General features: G+C 40.2%; 1 protein-coding gene across 6 annotated transcripts in view; it reads left to right on the top strand.

The window, feature by feature from the left end:
• The window catches only part of MPPED2 (metallophosphoesterase domain containing 2), a 171,348-nt gene that overhangs the window by 16,832 nt on the left and 127,990 nt on the right, over nucleotides 1-26,526 (top strand). Inside the window, exon 3 of one of the 6 annotated variants that reach the window (XM_027581567.1) lies at nucleotides 2,420-2,442. The exons of the other annotated variants lie outside the window; for them this stretch is intronic. Coding sequence (XP_027437368.1) covers nucleotides 2,420-2,442 — 23 coding nt within the window. The remainder of the gene's footprint in view (nucleotides 1-2,419; nucleotides 2,443-26,526) is intronic. 6 annotated transcript variants of the gene reach the window in all.

The following is a 26,526-nucleotide window of genomic DNA, read 5'->3' as shown; positions in this document are numbered from 1 at the left end:
ATGTGTTCTGGTATATTCTCTACTGCTAGTGCCTTAGCTTTACTGTGGGGATCATAAGAATATATGCTTCACTGGGTAACAGTCAAGTTTATATTAGAGGATGCCTAGTGCTTAGTAAAGCACGTAGTACAGCATCTCAATGCTCAATGCATGGTAGCTATTATTATCAATAATATTGTTCATTGTGACTGCATCGCCAGCATTAACCCTTGAGCTGCCACAGAGTCTTCATGGTGGCAGGTGGGCCATCATTACCCACCCTAACTTTTTTTCTGATGCCATTAAACGTGGCGTGTCTGTTTTACTCTTGTTGAGAAGTTTTTGTTTTTGTTTCCGTTTCCTCCTGCTTTGAAAGTTTTTAGGGGCTGTGCTGTCTCCGGGTGGGGCGGTGGACTCCCACACTGGGTGGGAGGGACTGAGTCTCTCTCTGTGTGAACTTACTGAGACAGTGTGACTCTAAGAGATGTGCCTTTACTGGAGCTGTGGGATGTACATGGGTCTGCTGCCTTTGGTTTCTCCAGCACCGGAGAATGTTCTCCCCAGGCTTATAAGGAATCACGATAATAGTGCTGTTTCTGAAAGAAAGCACCATCTCTACATATTGCATTATCCTTTTATTTCCTCTGGGTCAGTGCTTTTTAAAGGGAGTACATTAGGTATGTGTGTACTCTTTTAGCACACAGATTACAATCAGACTTGAGGATTAAGAAATGTGTGTTAAATTAGTGTCTCAGACTTAGTAACAGTTCGAGTATGAAAAATAAGAGACTGGGGGGAGGAGAATGGAGGTTGGGGGGAAAAAACACCCTCGGACCGCTCTGGGGGAGGCTGGGAAAATGATTTAACACTTTGGATTTTTTAGAAGCCATTAAAAACGCTGATGGGATCAGATTACCTGACTGCACATCTGAAACATGAAACTCTTGCCCTAAACCGTGCAATTGAGTTAAGCTCAAAATTCAAGGCCTCCCCCTAAGACTGGCCTCTGGGTAAGCCTCATTGTGAATCACGAAATCATTTCCTTTGAGAGGAGTAAGGACTACAGTGAGGTTTTTATGGCCAATTTAGTCTGTACTCTGGTGCCAGCCAGACATTTGGCAGCAGTTAGTGCCAACTTTGGTGATCTGTCCACCGATTTTTCCCAAGGTCTTCGATCCTGTTTTTGGTGCTGACATTGAACGGAAGACATGTAAATCCAACTTTCTAGGCACACCTCCTCAATTTTTTATTTTTAATTTATTTCAAGTGAGCGGTACCGAAGAGGTATGGGGAGAGCATCAGGCGTCCACTGCCCTAAACTTTGAGGTTCGGAATGATGTTGACAGCTCTCTTCCCTCAATACTATTTCCCTTCTCCTCTGTCATTTCTTTAGGGGAGCCCCTACCCCCTCTCTGGATTATGTGAACCTTTATATGAATAGACAGTCCCTGACTTACAGCAAGTTGACATAAGATTTCTCGACTTTACCATGGTGCAAAAGTGATAGTCAGTAGAAACTGTACTTGAATTCGGATCTTTTCCTGGGCTAGCAATACAGGATTCAGTCCCCTTTGGCGATCCCGGGAAGTGGCAGCCCCAGCTCCCAGTCAGTATGCAGTTATGGAAGTCAACAAGCAATACACTCACAACCCTTCTGTACCCATACAACCATCCTGTTTTTTGCTTCCAGTACGGTATTCAGCAAATTGCATGAGATAGTCAACACTTTATTATAAGATAAGCTTTACATTACATGATTTTGTCCAACTGTAGGCTTATGGGTTTTGAGCATGGTTAAGATCGGCTAGGTTAAGCTATGATGGTCCTCAGGTTAGATGTATTAAATGCATTTTTGACTTACGATATTTCCAACTTACTATGGGTTTATTGGGAGGTAACCCCCATTATAAGTTGAGAAAGCTCTGTATTTGGAGTACCTACAAGTAATGCTTTTCTTTGACTCCACTTATCATAAATGCATTTTTATTTATTTTTTAAAGATTTATTTACTTGAAAAGGAAGAGAGAGCATGAGTCAGGGGAGGGGCAGAGGGAGAGGAAGACAACCAAGAGTCAACCGACTGAGCCACCCGGGCACCCCATAAATGGATTTTTAAATTATTTGAGAAATGATTGTCTTCCACTAGGCTATGAAAGCAGCTACTCTGTCTTCATAGTTTTCTTTTCTTTTCCTTTTGCCTGCCTCTATCCAGATCACCTGTCACGGTACTAGGCACATTCTAGATACTCTCCAAATACCTGTTGAATGAATGAATGAAAGTTGAGTTTGCAAGGATTCAGTAGTCTCTTAGTATGTGCTTCTCCAAGAAGTCTGTGCTCCCTCGCCATCATCCATTCATTTTGAGAGCATGTATTTAGACTTGAGCAAATACTTGGCTTTAAAAAGGGTAACTTATGTAAGTCTCCCGTGTTTTTTTCAGGGTGGAGCTGGATGAAGCTCAGAGTGAGTATTTCTGATACTCCTACACTAATGCTATGATCTGTCCTGCCTTCAGTTGACATTTGCATTGACAACAGTATATTCTCAGTCCTAACATGGGAAAAACATCAGTTTTACTTTCAACTTGACCCTAAAGATTTGGGTTTCCTATATTTTTCTCTAAAAATTGAGGCATTAGAAAGTATATTGTTTTAATTCCTTTGTAAAATGCTTATTTATTGATCCTATTTGGAGTCAACAATTATTGGATAGAAGCGTGAAATTAATTTAGGGTATATTTCAGCCCCATGATTAGGAGTCTGACTGACAACTGCCCCTAATCTGTGGAGTTGACCTGAAATGAAGACCTTGAAAACAGGTCATCTGTTATCATGGGAATTGTGCATTTTGCATAAGGCGAACCAGTTTTATTCTGTACTTGTGTGTTTTGTAACTACTTTTTTCTGAGATAACTCTTACTCTTAATAAGCTCTAATAGAATAACCATTTTGACAGAAATCTGTGATTTGGGTTAAGTACAGTAACACCATCCTAGCAACACTGGTGTTACATAAAGATTGAAAATCTTTTTAAAAATGTAATATAAAGGAAAACAGATGAAACTCAAAGTAAGTATGTAATAGAGCTCTGATTATGGGTGAGTAAGCGCTAAACCCCTTGAAAACCAAATGATTAGAAAAGCCCGTATAAAGTGGCAAGCTTAAGGAAAAATTTTATATGGAGCAGAACTTAAAAGAGGGGCGATAATAAGAAAAAGAGGCTTGAGTTCCAAGCACTTTGGGGCAGGAAGTTTTTAATTTAGGTGACTGACTTCAGGTTTTTTCCCCTGACTGTCCCCACGATTGTGTCTACTAAGGAAGGTGTTGTATAATTAGGCATTTCTGGAGATGCCCCTTGGCTGAAGACCTAATTGAATTTCTGGACTTGAGGGCTGGACTACAATTGGGGGAGCTTTTTGCCCTGCAGGTAGAGGCCCTTTGATGGACCTGCCTCTCTGATAAGTACCTGTAGTGACTGGCAGTGACATTGTTTAGGTAAAGTATGGTTTAGTAATTGACGAGTCAGTGCTCCTTAGGATATGAAAATCTTTCTTTAAAATAGGGAAGACACCAAAATCCACATGTGCAATTTAAATGAGCTTGTATTCTGCATTATAAATATGCACCGGATGCCAAGTAGAAAACCGGAACACTCTCTCAGGATGCTGTTAGGGCCAAGCGGAATCTCATTAGGGACAGCTTCAAAGATCAGTTCCTCGTGTCCATAAAAACAAGTGTAAATTATCTGGTGCGCGCCTGCTGTTAGCAGTTGCGGTGTTGCATTATGCATGATCCAGACTGCACAGAGAAGACACAAGCTGCACGGAGTTCTGCAATATATGTGGGGATTTCTCCACCCATACATACATACATACATACATACATATATATATTTATATGTATATATTTTGGTGCTGAGCCTACATTTTGGAAATTTATTGGTGTCTTTTAGTTAATGGAGGGTGCCATATATAACCTGCTCCTACATTTTTGATGAATTGGAGTCAGTTCAGAGAGGCATGATAAGGCTTTGAATTGTTTATATGAACAACCAATCTACCCAGATTTATGTATCTTGTTTACTCACATATAGAGTCAGATTAGGGGCCATGCATGTGTTCGATGCACATAGCATCAGGTGTCTTTGTTTCTACCATCCTCTCCCTCTTTTGCTCTCTTGGGTGTATTTTTAAGGTAGTGTGACTACTCCGTAAATTAAGAAAACATAGTCAAGTTTAACACACGGGGCTTTAATAGTTTGAGAATAAATGCCTAAGGGTTTGGAATATATTCCTGAGCTTCACCATGTGAGAAGATAGAGAGGCAATAGAGTGTAGTGTTTAAGATTGTGGACTCTAGAACCAGACTGCCAAGGTTTGAGTCTTGGTCTGCTTCTTTCTAGCTGTGTGACTTTGGAGAAGCTACCTAACCTCTCTGTGTTCCCATCTGCAAATGAGGGGAAAAATTCATACCTATCTCCTAGGGCTGTCATGGATGCTAAATCGGTTGCTTTGTGTATAGTACCTAGAACATTTCCTGGAACACAGTAAGTCCTGTCCCGTGTTTGCTTGTATCGTGTTACCAGCATTTCTGTCAGAGGTAGCACACCTTCTGGTGCAGCTGGGGAGGCTGAGGCGCGGCACCCCAGAGACTCGGTTCATAAGCTGGTGTGTGCTTGAGTAGACATGTACACGTGAGGCTGAGGGCAGGCAAAGTCAAGGAACTTGCAGTGAATTGGAAGGAGCCGTTAAAAATGTAAAATACTTAATGATGTGTATCTTTTTGTCCATATAACCCCTGGAAATAACCGTGAGATTTTGGGGAAAGGGTAAGAAATAGAAAAAGAGAGGCAACTTTCCACTTGCCGGAGTAGGAGAGTGTCTGTAACATCTGCTGTTCCCACTCGTTTCTCAGAGCCTCGTCCCAGGCCAAGAAGCCTGTGGAAGAAAGATCAAAAAAGCAGCCTTACACAGTATACACGACTTAAACCCAGAAGTGTTATAGCACCCATTACCTCCATTTTGAAAATTACATTTGCAAATATAAAGGAATGGTCAAGATAGCATTATTTTTCTCTTTCCAGACTAGAAGCTCTGTCAGGGCAGGGCTAATGCGGTCTGATCTTAAATCCAGCACAATGCCCAAGGACTCAGTAATTAAGTACATCTTTAACAAATTAATAACAGGCTTCAACATGTATGTATGTAAATTTGTCCTCATGGTACATTCTCTCTGAACTTAAAATCTTCCTATCGTCTTTAGAGAAGTCATTCCTGCAATTATAATGCTCGCCCCAGGACTAGTTATTGCCAACCTTGCTTGCTTCAGTGTTCCTCCATATAGTTTACTGAAGATGCCCCTGCCACCTGCTGTCACTCACTCATCAATACCTGAAGGATGGTTTGTTGGTAGCTCTCATATTTTGACATTGAGTGACTGAGGCCTCTTTTGTGATTCTGTGATCCTCTAACACCTTTTTTTTAATTTTTTTGAAATGAAAACCTCTAAAATACTGGCATAAGACAAAGAGCTTTTTTCCTTGATGGAAGTCTTGGAAACCATCTACAGATAGGAAGGAAATGAGCAAGAGGAGTGGGAGGTCTGGGGGAAGTTGGTGTCCCAGAAAGTGTTTCAATGAATGAATGAATGAATGAGTCAGTATTTACTGGAAGTAGCAAGGTGGGTTAGGGATAGTAGCTGTTTCACCTAATGGTTTTATTCCCTGAGCATAGCACAGTGTCTGCTATAATAAATAGTTACTGATGAATAAATGAATGTCTTCTTGGGTCTAGCAGTCAGAATAGCGTAGAACTGTAAGCTATCCATTGTTGTCTGCTAGGGGTGTTTTGCCTATTTAGGGAGACAATCAAATGCACCTGAATTAAATAATATTTAATAAAATAATCATGCGTGCATTCTTATTAGGAGCCTATCAAGGTGTATTTTTGTGTACTTGCCATGTGTTGTGTTCACTGTAAGGGCAACATGTGTAGAGAATTTTACATATGGCTAGTTGGTGACTCAGAGAGGTTGAGGGACCTGATCAGGGTCACACAGGACTGCTGGTCATAGTCTTTATGACCCTTACTGAGCAGAAAGTGCTTAAGGAACTTAGAATTTGAGGCAGACATTAAATCCTAACCGAGTAGGAGAGGCGAGGGAGAATTTCTTCAAGAACATGTCTGAAATAAAGCTTTTTTCATCTGACAATTAAGTCAATTAAATTGCTTTCCAGTTTTATTTCCTAATTTTCCCTGTAGACATACCCCAGGTCAAAGTATCTTCATGTCTGACTCTTGTCCCAAACATGGAAGAAGGGAGGCTCCCTGGAGGAGGCACCCTATGATGGAAGACAGTATCAATTAAACAGGAGCAATTGTTTTCTGCCCTGGAGGATCACACTTTACTTTCATTTTGTAATATCTTCTCCTGCTCTTACCACTACCAATCTTGTGTCCCTTGGTTCCTTTCAAATCTGGAGGCATCTTCTGGATCCCAGGGCTCCAGAAACCACTGCCATTTGCTACTCAGAGACTACACACTTGGAGAGCTGCAGGAGTTGAGAAGTGCACAACCATATGCCATGGGCTTGGATAATGGCTCACATTCTAAACAAGTTAAATGGTTTCAGGGCCTACTGCTTGCGCTGTTTGGAAATGAGCAAACCTATATGCTTTTAGGTCTTTTCCATTTGGAGACAGGAGGACGGAAGTTTGGATGCCTCAAAGCAATAAATGTTACCAAGTTCAGTTTGGAATGCAGTCTTGAGACCTGACTGTGACTGAATATCCAAGATCAAGGGCAGCTTCAAAGGCCCTCTATTTTTTGACAGGTTCTCAGAGGCTACTGTTTGGAAATGATGTCTCAGACCAAAAAACAGTGGTGTTATTGCACAGAAAATTGCTCCTGTTATCCATAATTGGTGTTGGCATCACTCGGTAGACCACTGAAGTGTGTCTTCTTCATTAAGATGGAGAAACCCTGTGGCCACGAGTCACTCCACAAGGAGTATTTCCAGCCACATGCAAGTTCCTTCTTGGAAAATGCTCTCTGTGGCAGGTGTGAGGTATCACACCAAACTTCTTTCTGTTAAAACTGCAGCTGGGCCCAAGTTGGCTTTGGCGATGATCCTCCTTGCTTGGGGTGCTGCAGATCTAACTCTCAATAAGACTCTAGCCAAGTGCCTACGCTGTTGGTACGATGGCAGACAGCTGGGCATTGGTTCAGTTGCTGGTGGTTAGCCAGGAGTACCTGTTAGATCTTTAAAAACGGAGCATCACAGAAAGTAGGAGAATTTCTCCAGCTCTGTTGCTTTTCTGGGAAGTTCAGAGATGGTATTTGGCAGCAACCTTCACAATGAGTTCTAACTGTTGAACTTCATAATAGGAAAATTTTCTAATAAAAGCTCTAAGTTTTTGGTGATGATTAAAATTAGTAGTTCTGGAATGATCAAGAACCCATCTTAGTAGGCAGAGAAGTTCATAAAATACGCATTTCGAGGAGTCCAGCTAGTGAATATACTGGTTGTAGCAGTCTACATTTCACTGTAGAAATTATACATCTCTACTGTCTATATACAAATACGTTTGTGTGTACACATGCATACACACCCACAGATAAATGAAGGTTTAAAATTAAACATAGATGCAAGTGCTTCCTGAACACTTCTGTAACACAAATAAAAGACTGGACATTGTTTGCATGTGGGTTGAACACCTCAGCTAATGATTACTCACACAGTTGACCTTGTTTTCTATTGACGGCACCAAGAAGCCACATTATTAAGCATAGTGGGTCAACTCAGGGTTCACTGTTAACATCATTTTTCTTTCTGTGGAGATGAAAAGGTCTTCAGGCAGATTGTTTTCTTTTTGTTCCATATTCGTGGCGGGAGTAGCATGATTTTTGCATGACTCTTGGTCTGCTCTATAAATAAGCAGATTCAGTCTTTTGTTTTAAATGTAATCAGCAAGATTGCATTTGCATTGCTTGTAAGTGAATCACATAAGTGAAATTACATTGCCTGCATCTCATTTGGTATCATAAAATGTTATGGGATGCAGGCTGTTTTTCTCCAACTAAAGTGTCTTGAGTTAGTATTAGAGTGTTTGCTTTCGTTTTCCTTTGTGACCAAATTTGTTGCATTCTACAGAGCTAGAGCTCATATTTTCACTTATGTTAGTTGCTGGAGAAATACTTGTTCGTATTCTCTAGAATGAGCTAAGATATTGGTTCAGTAGGGGGTAAATGGTGTTTTAAGACTATCTCACGTCGTGTAGCAAGTGATTGCTAATCATTTTCTGTCGTTTGTGACAACTTATGCTTACTAAGAGTAAATGCCAGTCACTGTTGGTAGGTATAAAGCAATCTGAAGCTTTTCAGGCAGTTGGCTCCAGAAAATGGTTTACACAAAAACAAACACCAAAATAAAAACTTCAGTTCATCACCATTTTTCATAGTGACCAGTATAAAATGCATATCTTAATCAGCTCTTTAGAAGATATTCTTAAGGCCAATGATTTAAAAGTCATTTTGAGATTACTGCGCTTATTTCCTTGAAAATAAATAATTTAACACAACAATAATAATCGCTGACTCCAAAAGTCAGTAATTTCAGTGACAAATGAGAATGCCCTATTTCATAAAACACCCTCCTCCTCCCTCAGGTTTTCTTAATTCATGAATTTTTAAGATGGAAGTTGAAGAAAAGGTATGAGTTCTTAGATAACCTATAACACAGTGTGGTTATCCACAAAACCTTTCTTTATTAACTACATTATTGATAAACCCCACAAAGCAGCAGTCGGCTAGTGCTGATTATGCCCTTTGCCGAACGGGAAGACCACTTTCAAGAAGAAAAAGGCCAGTGTTAGTGATATACCGACAGTGAAGGTGCTTAGTAACGACTGGTGATCTTGGCTTATTTGGAAAGGTATTAGTAGAGAGAAATGGGAAGAACTAAATATGATGAGTGGGAAATTAAAATAGGAGAGCATGCATTTTTTTCCTATCAGAAGAGAAGACTTAAGGATACTAAACCCAAAAGAGAAAATAACATTCTAAAATAGCTTACAAAATTTTGGGGTAAGGTTTTGAAGGAGATGTGCAGTTTTGTGTTCTCATAGTATTTAAAAAATGTCTCTAAAAAATGTCATACGGAAGGAGAGGATTGAGTATAGCTTCTCTTTAATTAGTAAACTTTACACTGAAGCATAACCTATGTATGGAGAAGTGTACAAATTAACTGTATTTGACTCAGTGAATTTTCACAAAGAGAACATACTTGCGTGACCAGCATCAGATGTAGTTTGAAAGATCATTTGTTTGTTTTAGTCTGCAAGATAATATTCGGAAGTCATAAGAATTGAAATGTTATTGTAATCTACAATAAAATTTTATTAGTAAAAATGGTAGAGACCACTGTTACTAGTGCTGTGTGGTTTACAAAGAAGATAATTATATGCATTGGGATCCCAGTGGCTTCCCTAAGATTCCTCCGCCTTGTGTGTTGCATGGTTTAAAGTTGCATATGTGACTACTGTGACTTTTATTTAAACTGGTCTCCGAGGCATACTTTTCATTTGTAGTCACTTAAGATTTCCTGAAAGCTCCTCTCTGTGATTTGAAAATTCTCTGGATAATATTTCCAAATTGATGACCTTCTTGAGTTAAAATAATTTTTTTTGGTCTAGCTTAAAAGATATCTTTATTTTCTATTCCATTCATCACCATTTTCTCCTTGAAAAAATTAACCATGCCTATCCCACTTCAAATGAACAGCTGCACTTTGAAACTAGATCCTTCTTTTGGCTGTAATTGTCCAAATGAGGAGGACCAGGTTTGCTAACTATTTGAAAAGAATTGGTTGTGACTGTAAAGCATTTTTATGCTTTCAGTTTTTTTTCTCGGCAAATTTTGGTGTTCCCAAGCTAGGGGAAGAAAAGAGAAAGAGAGGAAGGAAGCAAGGAAGGAGGGAGAGAGGAAAGGAGGAAGGAAACAAAAGAAAGAGAAGGGTTTGGGGAAAGCAGTTTACAAAGTACCTGTAAGCAGAGGCAGTTCTGGGAATAGCTTAACTCTAGCTTTGGGGGAAAGGGAAAGATAAAGGATGACCCCAAACGTTCAATCTGAAAAAGACTATTACTATCATGCTAGCAGTGTGACTATAAACTACTGACCCAGATTGTTCATTTCTTTCTAATACATTCACCCGAATGAGTAGAATAATAAAGTACATACATACGTATATACGTGTGTGTGTATATTCTGTTTGGTGTGGTTATTACCGAGTCCTGCAAAACTGCATTGCAGAGAACAGTTACGAAACTCTCTTCAGGGTTTGTCTTTGAAGCCAGTTCATGGGCATATATGGAAGGAGTTCTCTTTATTTTCCAGCTACGGAAACCATCTTCATCATACTTGTTCATACCTTCCTGGCATCTGCCAGTTCAACACACCCAAGGAGTAGAATTCGCTCGGGAGTTCTTACCTTTGATGTTCTCACTCTGGCCACAGAGCTCTTTAGACTTACCAGACTAAATGTCTTCTTTGGTTGGACCCCTTACGATCATTGCCCTGAAGAGTTTTCATATACGTAGTAGTACAGGAACTTTCTACTTGTCCATAAAGGTATTGGACTGACTACTGGAAAGTTGACCCAACAGTTGCTCCAAATGATCCTATATGAATGGGAAAGAGGGTCTCTCAGCTTAGAGACCGAAATAATTGCACATTTTGTTGTTTAAGTGACCAAGATGGCTGATTAGAGATGTTTACTGATTGGTTACTTAACAAGTAGCCATTCTTTTTTAATTTTTTTTAAAGGAAACTAACAATCATAATAGATTTTCTGGCTATATATGTGTTTTGAATCTCACAATAACTAGGGAAGAATGTTTCCAAATGAACATGAATTATAGCTCCGTTTATTACACCATTGTGAAAGCTAATAATTTATCTTGACATAATAGCTGCTTTTAGGCTATCAGGAGTCATGAATAAGTGAAAATATACCATCAATTTCTAAAAATACGTTTGAATTCTTTTATTTTGATTATATTAAATTATATATTGTCTCCAATAAAAAAAATTGGTAAGATAGAAGTATTCTAAAACTTCCTTTGCCATATAAACAGAATAGCAGATATAACTGTATCAGAGTTTTGATATGTATTTGCTTATTTGACATGGTCATTCTTTTATTCGTTCACTAATTCAAATATTTATTGAACTCCTACTATGTTCTAGGCAAGCAAACTTGCTTGAGTCTGGGACTGTTTAATAAATTAAAATGGTAATCTTACCAATTTATTATGGGGGAAAATGGTTCAATGTAATACCCACTGATGATGCTAATCAGCCTCGATACAAAATTTGTTGTAGCCTAGAGTATAAATCTAACGTCTATTTTTTTGGTTATTTTTCCCATTCTGATGGCTTTTTTCCTCATTTTATTGTGTTAACTGTGGTTAAACACTGCTTTTGGAGAACCCCTTTTCTCTCTTTTTTCAGGCATCTTAAGATTTTATTTATTTATTTGACAGAGAGGGACACAGCGAGAGAGGGAACACAAGCAGGGGGAGTGGGAGAGGGAGAAGCAGGCTTCCTGCCGAGCAGGGAGCCTGATGTGGGGCTCGATCCCAGGACCCTGGGACCAAGATCTGAGCCGAAGGCAGACGCTTAACGACTGAGCCACCCAGGCGCCCCCTTTAAGGCATCTTAGATCTTCTGGACTGCAGGGCACACAGCCTAAGTTAGACCAAGGAAACAGGTTTAAAAAAGGCAAGCCAGACAGGACAAAGTGGCATCCACAGAGATAATAATAATAATAGAATAATGGCTATCAACTATTGGAGTACTTACTGTATGCCGAGCTAAGTGCTACCTGCTTTAGTACATTATCTTATTCAGTTCTCACCAAAACCCTCAGAAGTAGGTGGTATTATTCCCATTTTGCAGATAAGAAAATCAAGATTAAGATTTCACAGCTGGTCAATGAAATATACATTTTCCTGAGTTTATGAATCATGCTAGTCTGTCAAAGAGGCAGTGACACATCCATGAATTAAAAATTTGGATTTTGACTGTTTTCTTTTCTTTTCCAAAACAACGCTCATGATAAAACCATGTGGAACTGAAGTCATGAAGAACATGAAGTTAAATACAATCCAGATCCACAAACATGTTTTTTGGAATAGTTCCACTGGTTGAGACTCTGTAGAGAAGCATGACCTAGCATGACTTTTTTATTCAGAAACACAAATATGGAGGAATTCATTATTTGGAGGCTGAGGGGTCAAAGAAGAAAAGCATATTCAATTGAGCATCAAATGGTATAGGCCTCAGTTCCCTCACCTGTAAAATGGAACAAATACTATTTAGAGCAGATGGTTTCCAAAGATCCTTGGATTTCAAGCATTCTAAGATTTTAGGCTGAAGTTACTCAGAATTCCTTGTATTAGTTCCTGGACTTTCCACTCCAACACCACTGGGATTAGGTGATAATGCAATGGAGAGTTTCACATGGAAACATGTTCACAGGTTATGGAATTCCAGAGGGAATACTCAAAACTGTTAACCCATTCAACTAAACACCCAAAACTGAGTGTAAAAATTTAAGAAGGAAAAGATTTTCTCTACTTCGAGGTATGTCTGGGGGCTTATGGAAATATGAAGTAAATGTGTGGAGACTTGGCCCTTCATTGACTGAAATAAAAAATTTCAGATTCTGGAGAAGTGTGTCAGAATTTCTTCTTTTTACTAGTTTGAGGAGTGGTCATCGAAGAATATGTCAGTAGCCTGAGAGGCTCTTTTGATATCCGTAAAGCAAGAGAGTGACGATATTGTGGTGTTTGGAGTGACCAGGGTCCCAAGTGTTGTGTATGATGGCTAAAGGACCAATTCAGAGGACCTGAACTGAGGTTGTTTCTGTAGAGAAAAAGAAGAAAAATCCAACATTGAAAAAATAATTCGCAGTTGAGTAGAACGGTTTGTCCTCTGGAGTGAGTAAAGTAGGTGATGATAATCCTGCTGTTGTGCTCAATGGCATCTAGAAAATGAGGGAGGAGGCCAGATTGTCCAGCCCAGTACACCGCTGCAGAGTCCCAGAGGCTGTCTGCTTTTAGGGTTGGTGTGAGCTGCAGGTTTTGAAAGAACGAGAGCTCACGTGGCTGTTTGGAGCTGTACACCCGTGAACTTGTGTCAGGGAGGCTAGCCGAGGGCAGGCAAATGTGGGGGAGATTCTAACGCAAAGACAGTGTGGCAGCATGCTGTAGACCTCTCGTGGATCTCCTTAAGTTTGGGGGCAGAAATTTAAAAATAGGAGCCTAGCCTTAAAGGAACAGTGCAAGGGCAAATTGTAGTTCCTAGAAATGTGGGAGGTTACAAAAGCTTCGTAACAGGAAGGAGGCAAAAGCCCATTTATTGGAACTGAAATGTTAAAAGGCACAGCAGAGCGAAGTGTCGGATGGCTTGTCCCTGAGCTGCTTGAGGCGCGGATTGGGATTTTCTGAGTGCTGTCTGTGGTGAGGGTTGGTCAGGGTTGGTTCGGAGCTGAGTGGTGGGCATGAAGATGCCATGGGTCTGGGTAGAGAACACACAGGGCAGGGCACCCTGCCCTGCAGTTGGGAAATTCACAGAGTGCCCTAAGGACCCTATTGTTGGTCAAGCTGCCCCAAGACAAACCAGAAGTTTAGGATGTGCTTTTTTTCTCCCTTGTTCTTAGTTTGTTTCATAAGGTTAAAAAGAAGCAGTAGTCTTCAATTTTATAAGGTCCTTGACATTCTGTTTATGATTATTTACACTCATAAATTGTCAGTGCAATCTGACCATTCCTCCTTCTTGCAGTATGGACTACCTCGTGCCAGAGATAGTCCTGGGAGTTGTAGATGCCATATTTAATCTTTAAAGTGGCTATTTATCCCTCCTTCATGAGGCTTGAGTCAGAATACCAGCCCAGCTGTCCCTGTGACAAAGCCCATTCTTTTCCATGAGGCCATCCTGACTTTCGACTTAAAGTAATTTCTTCCCTGTTTCTCAGTCTTGTTTTTCACAGAACAGTGAAGATTTTCAGAATTCCATCTACTGGGCTTAGAGGTTCACAAATGCTGCCTTCTCTTTGCATATCTTTAAGTATTTAAAACAAAAATCCATGTTGGTTTGTTTGTTGGAACTGTGGGAAATGTAAATGTAACTCTCAAGTTCCTAAATCGAAAGGCATGGCACACTGAATTTTGGATCTTAATATACTGGTTGTGCATGAGCATGAAGCTTATGTGTGAGCATTGATAATTGTGTTTTCTAACTTCATTGTTACATTCTGTGTCTAAAAGCAAGATCTACAGTGTTGGCACCTGCTTCTTCTCCTCCTCCTCCTCCTCTTCCTCCGCCTCCTCCTCCTTCTTCTTCTTCTTCTCCTTCCTCTTCTTCTTCTACTTCTTCTTCTTCTTCTTCTTCTTCTTCTTCTTCTTCTTCTTCTTCTTCTTCTTCTTCTTCTTCTTCTTCTTCTTCTTTTTCTTCTTCTTCTCCTTCTCCTTCTCCTCCTTCTTCTTCTGTATAACCTGTGTCCTTCTGCCTCTTTTTCTTTCCTGAAAGAAAATAAAATGAACAGGGTACATTACTTTAAAAAGTAGGTTTCATGGTGCAGTTGATAGCAAATGGTGTTGAGTGGGGATGGAACAGTGATTTTTGGAAATAAACTGTTTAGGGGAAGAAGAGAACAGCGGATACTCTTGTCTGTGCCCTCTGTTTGCTTTGGAGCACACACGGCAAGACAGGTGGGAGGCGTTTATACTCTTCCCTGTGCTCACGGTGGGTGGCCAGGACTGTCGAGAACCTTATTTTATTTATCTTTTTTTTTAAAGATTTTATTTATTTATTTGAGAGAGAGAGAGAGCATGAGAGGGAAGAGGGTCAGAGGGAGAAGCAGACTCCCTGCCGAGCAGGGAGCCCGACGCGGGACTCGATCCCAGGACTCCAGGATCATGACCTGAGCCGAAGGCAGTCGCTTAACCAACTGAGCCACCCAGGCACCCTTATTTTATTTATCTTAGAGGAGTTTCTCTAATTGTTGCCCAGAACTACTGGCATTTGGGGTTCACACATCACTGAACTCCTGGTCTGTTGGTATTTGATGAGTAAGACCCCCCGTGTTTCTCACTGTACAGAGAGAAGTTATGTAGCTAATTCCCAAAATGGCCACGTTCACGACCACAGGCAGGGCCCATGGTCAGCGCCGTGTGTCTAGAAATCTTGTCTGGGCTTGACGGCTTAAAAGCCTTTTGGAGGAGTTCAGCAAGGGGAAGTGATTAAGAACATTGTGACAAAACTAACCCATGAAATATCCTGCAGTCAGTGAACACGTTTATAAAGAGTCTGCAGTAGCACTGAAAATGCTGACGTTACAGTGGCTTAAGTGGAGCAAAAAATTCCCAGAATATAACATTTTGAATGCAGAATGATCCCAATTATGTTTTAAAAAGGCATCGTGAAAAGACAAAATGGAAAGATACCAAAACGTTACTTGTAGCTATCTCTAGGTAGATGAATAGGGGTTCATCTTTCTTTGCTCTTTTTACACATATTCTTAATTTTACTAATGTTATCTGTAACTTTGGCAAGTGTATATTTTACAATTAGGAGAATAAAAGCTTTTTTTTTCCACAGTAAAATAATAATTTCTCATATGTGGGGGTAACTCTCAAGTAACTCGATTTTGTGAATCATGGAAAGTCACTTCCCTTTGTGATTCTGGCTCCGGTGACTCTTATTTGACTGAATTAACACGTTACTTTGTGTAAAATAACTTATTTGATGCATGTACTGAGGTGATATGGAAGACTTGACAGTTTTAATAGTATGAGGCGAATACTAATTTTAAGAGACAGAGTTGAATTATGAGTTACAAAATGGTGTTTTCTTTCCCAGTTAGGGTGCAGGGGGTTTATCATCTCTCTGTAAGAGAGCCGTATTTGGAACACTTCGTTAAGGAGAGGATTCAGGTTTCGTCAACCTTGTGAAATTAGGGCAATCCTGAGAAATTTTGCAGAGACAGAAATAATGATAAAACAGCGATAATTGTGGTAGTTATTGATCCTTCATAACCATGCTCAGTGCATTCTCATGGCTTCCTCAGAACATCTCTGTGAGGTGAGTATTTGTACCCCTCATGTAAACGGGAGAAAACTGAAGCATGGGGCTCAGTAGCGCCATGTTCTGGAGAAGTTCTCCGAGTGTATTGCGTATCTGGGGTCTGAAATCATGTTGTCTGTCTTAAGAATGTATTAGGCTCATAAAGTTTTCTGGGCATTCTAGTAAATTTGTTACAGGAATGTGTATTGAACCATCTGTTTTTCTTTGAACCGGACTAAGAGAGAGAAACAAATGATAGACCAGTAAAAACACCTGACCAAAGGTAACACTTAGTAAGTTTTAATGTTTTCAGTTGGACAGTATCAAAGTGGATAAAACTAGAATTTCAGAAGTTTATTAGGTATCTAAAAGTAGTACCTAATGTTTGAAATGTTCAGATGTGGAGAACACTTGTATTTCTTCAGTTTCACATTGGATTTACATGGAAGCAGATAATGGCCTGGGAGGCAGGCAGTATAAGCGAGTAAGCCAGGAGTCAGACGGATTCTCCTTAAAATCGAGGCTTCCCCATTTATGGCATCCCTGACCTTGGGGAAATTATTTAACCTCAGAAACCCAGTACATCTGTAAAATGGGATTAATAGTACCACCTTATAGGAAGGAGTAGATGAGGTAATGTCCATAAACTGCTTGCTTGGCACAGTGCCTGAGGCACTGTGGTAAATAGCACTCCCAGAAGGTAACTTTTCTTTTTATTACTGAGCATTGGGAAGCATGGAGCCTGGATCCATTTCTGCTGCTAACATTGGCCATGAGCAAGTCACTTAACCCTTCTGGATCTTAGACTCAACAGGAATAATAACACTGATCTTTTTACCTACAAGATGAGGATGCAACCAGATTATACATGAACCAGTTTTTTGAAAAAGTATGAAGGAATATACCAATGTGCAAGTAAAAGATGAAGGAGGGAACAGTAGGCAGACAGAAGGGGCAGAGTAATGGACTTGGGTTTTATGTTGTAACTGGAACTTTCCCACAGGAGTTCAGTTTGTGGAGAACAAATTGAGTTATATTCAGTCGTCTGTTAAAAAAAAATAACTTGAATCCAGAAACCTAGCAGCACTATTCACTGATTACCTTGATTTGTGGCCTCTCATCAAAAAAGGACCAGCCCTAAACTGGATTTTGTGGGGGTTCTTATTGCGTGTTTTCCCAAGTGAAGGCAGTTTAGGGAATCTCCTGGAAGACCTCGCTGAGGTTTACCTTTTCACTCGGGAGCCCATTTCTTCAGCCTTGCAAGCTGTGGGAGCATCAAGTGGAGGTGTGTGTTAGCTTGTCCCTGCCCTCAGGCCAAGTGCTTCTGCACATTATCTGTATGCTAAATACCCAAGAGTGCTCTGCAAAGTTTTGCTTTGGCAAACTCACATCAGAATTCCTGGCTCTACTCACATCCCCTCTGCAGGGTCCTAATGAGAATACTGCCCGGCCGTGGGTCCTAAAGCAAACAAACATTTAGGAGTCAGGACAAAGAGAAATTATATTCTAGTCCTGCTGCTGTATTTATTGAAATGGGTTCACGATTCTCACTGTTGTTTCCTAACACAACGACATGCTACAGCATGGGTGGGGGAAAGACAGTCATTTCTTTGGAATCAGAAGGTGATTTGTAGTTGGAGGTTACAAATCTGTTCAGTGACTTTCTCAGGCCACCCTTCACCCTCGATTCCAACGCGAATCACGTTGTCTGTATAGAACAGCGCCAGCCCCTATGCTAATCAAGTTTAATCTACCAGCCAGGACTGCTTTCCCACAATGAGCATTTGGAAGCATTGCTTATTAAAATATCGGGTCTTTAGCACTGCCTATTAAAATATCGGGTCTTGGGCGCCTGGGTGGCTCAGTTGGTTAAGCAACTGCCTTCGGCTCAGGTCATGATCCTGGAGTCCCTGGATCGAGTCCCGCATCGGGCTCCCCGCTCAGTGGGGAGTCTGCTTCTCCCTCTGACCCTCTTCCTTCTCGTGCTCTGTATTTCTCATTCTCTCTCTCTCAAATAAATAAATAAAATCTTTTAAAAAAAAAAAAATATCGGGTCTTTAGCACTGCCTGTTAAAATATCGGGTCTTTAGCACTGCCTATTAAAATATCGGGTCTTTAGCACTGCCTTGAAAGCAAATCTGAAGGCTTGATAGGGGCTACCGTCTTTTTATTATTATTGTTATTGTTGTGATCTTAAAGAGCAGTTGATATGGGAGTGAGAGTGGGACTGGCTTCAACATGCCCCCTTGGCCACCCCTCCCTAAAAGATGATTTAAAAACAGGCACTGAGCCAGAGAATTTTCAAGGCTAACTTTCTCATGTGGAAGAGAAAAATTATTACAATGCCCTTTAGCTAAGTACACTCACTTCAGCTTTTATGGACGGTAGCGGTCACATGCTCACCTGTTCTCGAGGAAGAGAGCTTGAAACAATCACACAGCGGAACCTCGGGAGACTGGGGGCGGGCTGATATCTGATAGTTGGGCACAGGGAGTACCTGTAAGGTTTTTGGTTGTGTTTTGTTTTGTTTTTTAAAGGAGAAGGCTTATGGAAAAGTTATTTTCCTGCCAAAAAACTAAAGTATATCTAACTTCCTTTTCATCTTGCCATCATTGCCCTAGCAGAAAGAGATAGCTGAAATGCCTGAGTCTTAGCCGACCTGTAGGCCCTCTGCGGAAGGCCCGGGTCAGGCCCGGGTCAGATAACCGGCCCTCTATGGTTCAGCATTCAAATGGGTGTATGTAGGAGTGAAAAGGAGCAAACAGAATTCTGCAAACATGGTGGATGAAGACTTTACTACTTTTAGCAAATATTGACTCAGAATTGAGAATTACCTGAAATTTATTTTTATCCAAAGCATCCAGGGAAGTCACTGATTTGAAATAAAACAGGATCATTTTATATGTGAACTATCATGAAACCAGTAATAGAATGTAGAAATGACATAGAACAAGGCACTGAAAGAAATTGGGTCTGGCCAGGATAAGAACAGAGTGTAATTGGATTTGTGTGTTATTTTCATGGGTGTATAAAAGACAGAATGAGAGAGAGAAAGGGGTGGGGGAGAGAGAGAGAGAGAGTTTGCACTGAATAAAAGCTAACTGTTAAAAGTACAATGTATACGTTTGGTTCCTGTAAAATGTGGTCTTATACCCTTGCCCCAATGTGTACTTGAACTGGTGTGAGTAGTCATAACTGTAGTCATGATGATTTGGTCTCTGGATTTTGTGAAAATTGGTATCTGAATAATGCATTCCTACCTGGCTTTAGCAGTCCTGAAGTGAAGTAGAGAGGTACAGGCTTTAACAACTTTAGGAAAATTCAGGTCACCTTATAAATTCAGTGTCTACCTGGGAATTGCCTTCTTGTAAATTTGGCACTCTGACTTACCTTCCTCACCTTCATACCTCTCATTCTGAAAAAAACGAAACAAAACAAAACACTGTTCATTTTATGTTGAAGGACATTACTCTAGCTGTCTGCTTGGTGAACTCCTACTACCCCTTCTAGACCCAGACCAAATATACCCACTTTGGGAAGACTTCACCGTCCCCAAATAGAACTAATTCCTTTCTTCAATATTGCCCATAGAAGAATCTCAGTAATGATGTTTAACATTTATATGTTAGTTAGTTAGTTAGACACTTAATATGCACCAGTCTAACATTTATATGTTAGTTAGTTAGACACTTAATATGCACCAGTCCCTTTATAAGTGATAGTTATTTAATCAACTTTGTGATGGAACTACTGCTATCATCCCCAGTTTACAGATGACATATAACGAAGGCCTCTGAGGAGTTTAGTAATGTGTCCAGGGTCTCAAAGCTGGGCACAGGCAGAGCCATGGTCTAAACCTAGGTCTTATTGATGCTTTAAGTTTCAAAAACGACCCCTGAAGTGACGTCTTAGTCACTGTGTTCTCTCTTATTCTCCCTCCTCCCATTCCTGCGCATAGGTATATAAAATTTAGGGTCACATTGATTACATCTTGGTAGGTACACCCTCCCAAGCAAAACTGTGCGATTCAAGATGGTAAATGGCATCTTGGTAACCCCTGTTAAAGAATAATTCTTCAGAATCCTGACTCATATGGATATAAAACGAACAGTTGTTAAAATTTTTATTTAACTCACTAATAAATGAGGGAACCAAGAAATTTGTTATAATAGGCACACAGGAGAACCACAAATTTATCTGGACTAAAAGAATGTTGAGATGAATTTACAAATGGATGCAAAAGGGCGCCTGGGTGGCTCAGTCGTTAAGCGTCTGCCTTCAGCTCAGGTCATGATCCCAGGGTCCTGGGATCGAGTCCCACATTGGGCTCCCTGCTTGGTGGGAGCACCACTCCCCCTGCTTGTGTTTATGCTATCCCTATCTCTCTCTCTGTCAAATAAATAAATAAAATCTTTTAAAAAAATGGATTCAAAACTGGAGGGGGAGTCAGTTGAACCTCCACTGGACAGAACTTATTTGCAACTATAGATAAGAATTATTTGCATTGCTTTCACTTATCTACAAGTTACCAAGTTGTAAAATAGCCCAAAGGCTAAGGCATTTATCCCTTTGGGATCAGATAATGCCCAGAGGCGTCAGCATTCCATTAAAAGGATGCTCATTCCAAAGTCACCTCTGAGAAACAGTATTGCATAGCAAAGGGCGGAAACTCATGATTTAGACAGGTTCCAAATCAAGAGTCCCAAGCTTAATGTGGGATCTTAAGTAAAATTTGGAGAGTACAAACAACCACATGCATATGTGTGTGCACATGCACACACATCATGCAGAGATCTTGAGAGGATTCATAGTAATAATATAGGAAATAATATTGGAATATAGGAAAGCACATTACAGATACTGCTAAATATTAGATGTTATTATTAGTAATATAATGTCTAACATACAGTTACTGCTTAATAAACGTTTGTTGAGTGACAAAATCAGGAGTGGACAAACTTTTTTCTGGAAAGTTCTAAATAGTAAATATTTTAGACTCTGTAGGCCATATGGCATCTGTACAATTACGAGTCTGCTCTTGTAGGTTGAAAGTGGCTGTAGATAATATTTAAGCAAATGAATGTCGCCGTGCTACAGTATAACTTTCTTTATAGAAACATGCATTGGGCCGTATTTTTCGTATGAGCTACAGCTTGCTGATCTGTGAGCTAAATGAATAAAATGGCTCATTTAAAAGCTTGGGATGGAGGACTAGACTAATTTCTAGTCATACGTGTTGGTGGACCTTGCTGGTGTCACTCCACAGAGAAATCTGGGCAGAGTTTGGTCAGTGCTAATTAGAAGTTATAACATGATAGAAGGTATTTCCCTTTGTTACTATTCAAAGTAAATTGACCACTGGAATTACAGTCAGACCTAGATTTGATTCTCTTTTCAACCAGATACTAGCTGCTCGATCATGGGCAAGTCATCCATCAGTTCTGTACCTTCAATATACCAATCCTGTGCTAATCACGTAAACTATGACCTACTCTACCAAGGTAGTAAGTATTCATTTCCGGAGAGAAAAAAAGTTCTCCATGCTTCTTCTGTTGTGTGGGAACTATGTAATTTTTATGGTTGAATAATGGACTAGCTATTTCAGCAAGGGATAAAGATGTAAGGTAAAATAGTTCTCTTTATTATTATGAAACAGGCTCCAGAGTATCATATATTGAGTCTGAAAATTATTGTATTTGAAAGGTCGTTAAATGTTGGCATCATGTTAAGTGGCCTTACAAATAAGCATTTGTTTTGAAATGTACTAACAAGATGTCCCAACTGTAGCAGAAATGGTCTTTTTGCCTTAGGCATGACTGATTTTTTTGGAAAGTAAGTCAGTCAACTCAATCCAAAGTTGGAAAAAAAAATTACAGATCATTAAAATCCAACTGAAGTGGCCACACTTTTAAAGGAGGCCTATTAGCCATGCAAATATGAAGATACCTGTACTTCTGATAAGCACAATTAACTAAACAATGAATTCCATTAACAAGTACTTGTGAGACGTTAAGCCTTGAAAACTTGGCTTTGATGAGTTGGAATGGTAGAGAAAGACAGTAGAATTTATTCCCTTTTAGCAGTTTTAATAAAAAAAAAATCTAGTCAGTTAGACGCAACACCTACTCCTGAATGTCACTCCCAACATTTAAAAAATTAAATGCTTGTGTTTTTGATGTCCCTTAAGGTTCTTTCTACTGGACTGAGCCAGATGAAGACGTTTTCAGATGTACCTGTATTTGCAAATAACCCACATTTTGTCTTTGAAGGTGTAATTGTAATTATTGATGTAAAAAAAAAAAAACAACCCGGTGTACTCCATTTTAGGACAATCTACTCTTACATCTGGGTGTGTTGTGTCATGTAAGAGAAGGTTGTATAGCTGGAGGATGGCAGAAGGACAGAGCAGATGCTGAGTAGCCCCTTGGGGTAGAGCCACCTACTAGCCTTGCGCCTTTGCTGAGTCTCCGTTTCCTCATTTGTAAAATGGGAGAAAGACAGGGGCTACCTGCCGCAAGGATTAGATGAAAACCATCATGTGAAGGGCATCACATGGTGCCTGGCTTCTAAATGAAGACTGCTGCCATCGCTCCTCATTATTACTGTTGTTATTTTCAGCCAAAAAAGTTTATGTCTGTATCCAGTTGTCTTAATTTGGGTTGCTATAACAGATACCATAGATTGGGTGGCTTACACAACGTTTATTTCAGAGGCTGGGAATTCTACCATCAGGGTGCCCCCCAGTTTGATTCCTGGTGATCCTGGTGAAAGCCCCTCCCTGGCTTGTCGAGGGCTACCTTCTTGCCCTGTCCTTACATAGCTGCAAGAGAGAACATCTTTCTCGTGTCACTTTTGATGAAGCTGCTAGTCCCATTCATGACCTAATTACCTCCCAGATGTTCCATCTCCTAATACTGTCACCTTCGGGATTAGGGATTCAATGTACGAATTTTAGGGGAGGACACAGATTCAGTCCATAGCACTGGATCAGTGATAAGTGTGGACAGGATGGAGCCAGAGGAGACCTAATACTGTAGGATGTTGTAGCTCATTTGTGGCTACTTCTCAGATTCTCATTGAGGTCTGCTCACCGGGGCTTCTGTTTTAATATCATCATCAGGTTTCTACTGCTCTTGTTCCATACCCTCTCCTTTCTGTCTTTCCATCTTTCCATTCCCCACCCCCACCTCCCCGCACATCCTGCACAGAGCCTTAGGTTTCCTATAAAAGCCTGCTTTCTTTGTGGTCCCCTGCACCTCTCAGTGGGTGAGGGAGGAAGCTATTTTCCACGGCCTTCAGGGCTGCTTCAGGCCCCACCATCTGGCTCTCCGTGGTCTGGCCTCTCAAACCTTCCACTGCTCACTGTCTTGTGACTGCCCCAGCCACACCTCTTTACGCAGAGGCCCTTACACATGCTAAGTGCTTCCACATTGCTCCTCCTGTTGCCTGGACAGCCTTTCTTTTCTGCCTGATTTTCCAAATCCTATGCTTGTTGAAATCCCAATTCAAATTCCAGCTTCATGCCACTCTCCTGCTTCCTCAACCTTAAGATCCTTTGTCCCAGGCGTTTGAAATGGGCATACTACCTTGTCCTTTGCCCGCTGTAATGTCCCCTGTCCTTCTTCCCAGCCTGCAAGCAGTGCCAGGCATTTTCTCCTTTACTCCGCAGCACCTCACAGAGCCTTACTTTGCATACTGTTTTGAAAGTCACCTGTTTAAATGTTGTGAAACGACTGAATGTGCAGAAACCAGGCATGTCAGTAAGCATTTGGTGAATAAATGATTGACAGATCAACTGCAGAATCCTTAAAGGAACCATGCTTGTTGCTTCTTTGTCCTTTTAGAACCTATCATTGTACCTGGCACACAGGTAGGTGCCTAAGGAGTGGTTATTGACCGAATGCTTGACCCACTGTGTGGAATAACAGACACTCAGTATGGTGTCACATGCCCCTTTTTCTCAGATGCCAGGCCGCTACGCAGAATTGTAAGCCGATTAACTTGGTTCTTAGGTTAGAAGAGAGGGAACCATTTAACTCTGGATATAGTACATCTCCAGTGAGATATTTATGACCCAACAACGTGCCATCTGAGAGGCTTCAGTGGTTCATGCAATCGCTAGCCTGACGGGCACTAAAACACCTGAATGGCATTGGTAGAAAGACCGTGAATTCATATCAGATTCAGTGCTCAAAGAATTCATTTGTTACCACTTAATATTCATTGAATGTCGGCACTGTACTTCTGTACTAGGAAAAAATAGACGAGATATACTTTGTGCAGTGGGCTTTGTTAGCTATAATTAGTCGGTGATAGAACAGTGTTGATACAGCAGTTCAGCAGTTAAAGAAAAGCAGTGCCCTTGGTACAAATGTGAATATATTTATACATCTGGTTCTGTTATGCTTACTTACTGTGTTTCAGCACCATTACTGTTCCCCGGGCACGATGGCTAAAGTAGGAGAATTTCGCCAGCTCATAGTTTGAGAAAAATGAGAACAGCCCCACTTCTGACGCAACTTAGTTAAATCACATGCCCTTTAATTTTTGTTTTGTTGTGGTAACTGGAATTCTGGCTTTGCTCTCTTTTACACTAGATAGCCCTGGAAGTCTTTTCTACAGCCCTACATTGCAATTTCACTTCTCTTTCATATAAAGTCTCGCTAATTCGGATTATATTTGGATGGATCTGGACTGCGTTTATCTTTGCATTGTCCGGGAAAACAGAATAAAATTGCAAAGAGAAAGGACATGTTTTAAGCTACTTAAGAGACTGAATTATTTCTGAAGCCTTTAATGAATAGTGATGTAGAAACCGTGCAGCTAGTCATGTGGGGGTCATTGGGTCTTGCCCCTCTTTTCACACTTAAGGAAGAGGCCAGAAGAGAGGTGACTAGCCCAGGGTCACCTCGCTAAGTGATGACCACTGAGTAAAAGTACAGAGGCTCCTGGACTCCACAAACAGGGCTTTTCAAACAAAACAAACAAACAGACAAAAAACAATGAGGCTCATCTGTCAACTAAAGTAGTCCCTTTTTTTTTAAACATTTTATTTTTATTTATTTATTTGAGAGAGAGAGTATGAGAGACAGCATGAGCTGGGGGAGAGGCAGACTCCCCACTGAGCAGGGAGCCCAATGTGGGACTGGATCCCAGGGACCTTTGGGATCATGACCTAAGCCGAAGACAGACACTTAACTGTCTGAGCCACCCAGGTGTCCCTAAAGTAGTCCTTTTAAAGAGACATGTATTTGGAAACATTTACAATCAGTTTGCACACGTGACTTGACATACCTGAGAATGAGGAACACTTTTAATTTCTACCAGTATTCTAAAAATCAAACTTTCAAATTGCTCACTTCCCCCAACATACTACAATATACAGATTTTTTTTGAGGTTTTAAGAGATTCCTTTTGACTAGATAACTTACATGAGAATTGAGGGCTCGATATACACAGCATTAAAATTTGGATATTTTCGACACTGAACTCCAATAATTTTAAGCAGACTTGTTAGATCTTAATGGCTGTTAGAGTTTAGGTGATTTGTTAGCATTTTATAATTTTTATCTTTTTTATTCTCCAAGTGCTAGAATCTTTTTAAGTTTCCAAAATTAAGTGGGTAGAAAGAGAAATGGGAAGTTAGGAAATCTGAGTTCTAGTTCTTTAGAGTGGAGAAACCTTTAAATTGTAGTAGTTCTCTGTTTATTTTAATGTGTAGTTAAAACATAAAGCCAGCATATCTCCATCATGAATTCATAAATGATATTGTTTGGGGCAAAACTTTAAAAAATATATAAAAAGGGTAGGACACTTAACAGAAACTAAGTAGCAGTATACATGAGTAAGGCAGACCATGAAGAAGATATTCAAAGAAGTGGAACAGAGGATTAGACAATCTCTAAAGTCTCTTCCAATATAAAATTCTGTGATTTTACTAACTTACACCCGGTATTTGGATTTCATTGTATTGCTGGTAGGCTTTGCATATCTTTAAGAAACAGTATATCTAGGGTGGATATAACTTTGGCTTTCATGCCACCCAAGTTTTCTGGGTAAAAAAATGGAAGCGTTAATGTCACCTTGGAAAACTTTTTAGAGATAAAGTCAGTGGAATGCATGAACAGCATCAGGATTTTCAAGTGGAATGGGGGTGGTAAATACATTTGATTCCCATTAAAATGCTTTGTAAGGGTAATACTCCATTCTTCCACTGAATTATAGGCTAATTGTGTACACAAGGCTTTTACTGCACACATGCTCTAAAGAAGAAATCCATGTCATAACAAATGACATGATAACAGCTTTTATGAAGATATATCAATGGAGCTTGAAACACTGTATGAATTTGTTATTGGGAAAAATAACAGGTATTGTCAGAAGAGTATTCCATAGTGGAAGCAGTAATATTATCATATTTTTT

Source organism: Zalophus californianus, chromosome 11 (assembly GCF_009762305.2).
Source record: "Zalophus californianus isolate mZalCal1 chromosome 11, mZalCal1.pri.v2, whole genome shotgun sequence".
Classification (NCBI taxonomy): Eukaryota; Metazoa; Chordata; class Mammalia; order Carnivora; family Otariidae; genus Zalophus; species Zalophus californianus.
The sequence above is the reverse complement of the archived record's forward strand: the minus strand, read 5'-3'. Positions and strand labels throughout refer to the sequence as shown.